Source organism: Mandrillus leucophaeus, unplaced genomic scaffold (genome assembly GCF_000951045.1).
Source record: "Mandrillus leucophaeus isolate KB7577 unplaced genomic scaffold, Mleu.le_1.0 Scaffold108, whole genome shotgun sequence".
NCBI lineage: Eukaryota > Metazoa > Chordata > Mammalia > Primates > Cercopithecidae > Mandrillus > Mandrillus leucophaeus.
The window spans coordinates 4607066-4610964 of NW_012098987.1; the positions used below are offsets into that span (position 1 = coordinate 4607066).

General features: G+C 44.4%; 1 protein-coding gene across 1 annotated transcript in view; it reads right to left on the reverse strand.

Annotated features, from left to right (window-relative positions):
• PRTG (protogenin) overlaps positions 1-2968 on the reverse strand; it is a 154934-nt gene extending 151966 nt beyond the window's left edge. Inside the window, exon 1 of the mRNA XM_011986725.1 lies at positions 2698-2968. Within this exon, the coding sequence (XP_011842115.1) occupies positions 2698-2968 (271 nt within the window). The remainder of the gene's footprint in view (positions 1-2697) is intronic.
• Between the last annotated feature and the right edge of the window lie 931 nt (positions 2969-3899).

Sequence of the window (3899 nt, forward strand, 5' to 3'; positions counted from 1 at the left end):
TTTTTTTTTTTGAGACAGTCTCACTCTGTCACCCAGGCTGGAATGCAGTGGCACGATCTCTGCTCACTGCAACCTCCACCTCCCAGATTCAAACAATTCTCCTGCCTCGGCTTCCTGAGTAGCTAGGACTACAGGCATCCGCCACCACGCCTGGATAAGTTTTGTAGTTTTTGTAGAGACGGGGTTTCACTATGTTGGCCAGGCTAGTCTGGAACTCCTGGCCTCAAGCAATACACCCACCTCAGCTTCCGAAAGTGCTGAGATTACAGGCATGAACGCCCGTGCCTGGCAAGTCGTTCTTGATCTTTCAAGATTCAACTGTATTATGAAACTAATAAGTGAGGATGACTTTTCTGCCTTATTGAGGCCCCTACTCTTTCTAAGCATCTTTCCATACACCAGAGAGACTGTTGACAATTCCTCCAAAGACAGGACTTATTTGGACCCCTAAAATTTAAAGTTTCTAGCTATTCTGTGTTCTCTTCTTGGATGGCAGCATGAAAGATTCCAGGGCCATACGCTGTGTTTGCTCTCTGTGTCTCCATAAGAAATGTATGCAGTTTCCCAAACTGATTATTAACCTAGACCTTCTAGAGACGTCTGTGAAAAGTATTGTAGCATCTTGTGTTAGTGAAAATGGTTTCAAATTAGACAGCCTGAATTTCTTAATAGAAACCAAAGAGACTTTTGGGTAGTACATGAATTGAAAGGAAAGAATCTGCCAGTTTCTAGCCAAAAGGTGACCCTTTTAAAGACATATTTGTTAGTTGTGAGTGACAGAGGTTACAGAGTCAGGCAGGACCATTTCTAAAGTGTTAAACTGACCTTAGGTAACAAGGTCATGAGGTCGGTAGGGGTCAGGATTGGTCGAGGAGAACTCTTTGCCTTTTGTGGAGAGCTTTAAAAGGCTTCAACTTCCCGTCCCTCCCTCTCTTCTTTCGGGTCTCACCCTGCCTGGCTATTTTCTAAAAGCCACCATGATTTGAAAACTGACTTATGGGCTGACCTCCCCAGCCTGAGGGCACATGGACAACCAGATGCTGTAGTTCAAACCTATTCCTGTTTGGCAGGGTGGCAGGAGCCAGGAAGCCTGGAGATGGAGACTTTCCTCATCCCCTTTGCGATCTATAAAAATTGTCTAATGAAGGCCGGGCATGGTGGCTCACGCCTGAAATCCCAGCACTTTGGGGAGGCTGAGGCGGGCAGATCACTTGAGGTCAGGAGTTCAAAACCAGCCTGGCCAACATGGTGAAACCCTGTCTCTATTGAAAATAAAAAATTAGCCAGGCGTGGTGGCAGGCGCCTGTAGTTCCAGTTACTTGTGAGGCTGAGGCAAGAGAATCACTTGAACCCACGAGGCAGAGGTTGCAGTGAGTCAAGATTGTGCCATGGCATTCCAGCCTGGGCAACAGAGCGAGACTCAGTCTCAGACAAACAAGCAACAACAACAACAAAACAAAACAAAACAAAAGAGAGACAATTGTTTTATGAAGATATGACCTTCAGTTCTGTTCTTACTTTGTTTTGTTTTGTCTCTTTATGTTGCCAGGCTAAACTGCAGTGGCTATTCATAAGCACGGCCATCACACATTGTAGCCTCTAACTCCTGGGCTCAAGCAATCCTCCTGCCTCAGCCTCCTGAGTAGCTGGGACTACAGGATCTCACCACCATACCCGGCTTGGTCATCAGTTGTTTATATTATTTCCCTTTGGCTTCTCTGTGTTTATAAAATGTTTGAATTGGTGTCTTTGATAAAGTTGAGCAAATCATTAAAACTTTTGGGGACTAATTTTTTTCTCATCAACAAAATAAGAAAAACTGCATAAGCTATTTTTGCTTCATGTTCGTTTGCGTAGCTAAAATGTATATACTTTTTTTGGTCTTGATTAGTAAACATTAGAGAAGCCTCATGCTCTTTTCTATAATATCTAAATCACTCTGCTGGGCATGGCGGCTCATGCCTGTAATCCCAGCACTTTGGGAGGCAAAGGCAGGCAGATCACCTGAGGTCAAGAGTTTGAGACCAGCCTGGCCAACATGGTGAAACTGTGTCTCTACTAAAAATACAAAAAAATTAGCCAGGCGTTGTGGCAGGCACCTGTAATCCCAGCTAGCTGGGAGGTGGAGGCAGGAGAATCGCTTGAGCCTGGGAGGCGGAGGTTGCAGTGAGCCGAGACCGCACCATTGCACTCCAGCATGGGCAACAAGAAAGAAACTCTGTCTCAAAAAAAAAAAATTTATCTCTCTTTGGGAATGAAGACATTGTAGTACTCTTGTTCCTGTGAACAATTCTCTATGTGTAGTTACTGGCTTTATAGAAGGTGGAGTAAGACATTTGCAGCCCTGCCCAGGTACTAACCCTTTGCTTTTAGCCCCAAATGACTTATGAAATTTAATAAACTCTTCTAAGCCCTTGCACATGAAATATGTTCAGTGTATGATTATATTTGGTTTCTCTGGCATGCAACCTGTATGTTATGTAATCTTCACCACTTTACAACAGTGCTTTGGACAATGATTTCTTATTAAAAAGACTTTGGCTTTCCCCCTCCTGAACATGTAAAGCACATTTGAACCGACATCTTTTAAACAGATAAATTGTGATTTGCTCACATACAGCTTAATTGACTCAGGGATATTTCCTCTTCATTATACCTCTCCCCATCAATTTAAAGAGGAAATCAGTAAGACCTCACCCTGAATCCTCTTTACCTCTGTATTTCCTCTTTTCCTCTCCGAGAAATCTGCTGAAATCTGGGTCTGACTTTTGAGTATTTTCCAGGCTTCCAGCCACAGTGATCTCAGCTCTCTAAGACCATAGTGGTCCACAGCTTCAGGGCTCCCCATAGGAAGCTGGTCCAATGGTTGGAACTCCAGAGGCTCCTCCCTGCCCACCCCCACTTTGTGGTGTTCGCCTGTCAAAGACTCTGGCACACATAAGGGCAGTTCTGGCTGCCAGATGCTCATCCAATCATCTAGTTCCTTCCGCCTCCGTTTTAGGAGAAAATAACCAGGGAAAGAAGAGGAAATGATTGTGTTAATGATCAGGGCCCCAGAAAAATCTAGTGTATATGCTGGAAGAAGAGAATGTGGGAAAGGAAGGCCCTGAGCACCTGACTGAGAAATTTCCATTTCTTTCTATCTGATTCACTTTAATATTTTTATGAGTAAAATTCTGTAATGTGAGCAGTGGAGATACATAAGACATACAAGTGGTATGTCCACACGCAGATCCACAGTCTAGTGGAGGAGGAAGGAAAATACAGACAGAACTTAAATAAAACCATATTAAAAACCTAGAAGCAATGGTCTGTGGGAATAGAGAAGAGGAAAAAGGGTATTTCAATGGGAAGACTCTCAGAAGGCTTTCAGTAGGAGGTAGCATTTTAGCTCAGTCTTGAAGAATGGGTATGATTTAATGAAAGGATTTTTCTGGGAGTGGGGGCAGAGGTCAGGAAGGATATTCCTGGGAGAAAGAAGCGAAAACAGCTTGAATAAAATCCCCTAGAAGAGACAGTAAGTGGTGAGAGACAGATAGGAATCAGTAAGTTTTTGAACAATTAATTTTAGCTTAATAGTCATATGGCAGGCCAAGTGTGGTGGCTCATGCCTATAATCCCAATGCTTTAGGGGACCGAGTTAAGAGAATCATTTGGCCAGGTGTGGTGGGTCATGCCTGTCATCCCAGCACTTTGGGAGGCCAAGGCAGGCAGATCATCTGAGGTCAGGTGTTCGAGACCAGCCTGACCAACATGGAGAAACCTTGTCTCTACTAAAAACACAAAATTAGCCTGGCGTGATGTGCATGCCTGTAATCCCGGGTACTCAGGAGGCTGAGGCAGGAGAATCGTTTGAACCTGGGAGGCGGAGGTTGAGGTGAGCCGGGATCGCACCATTG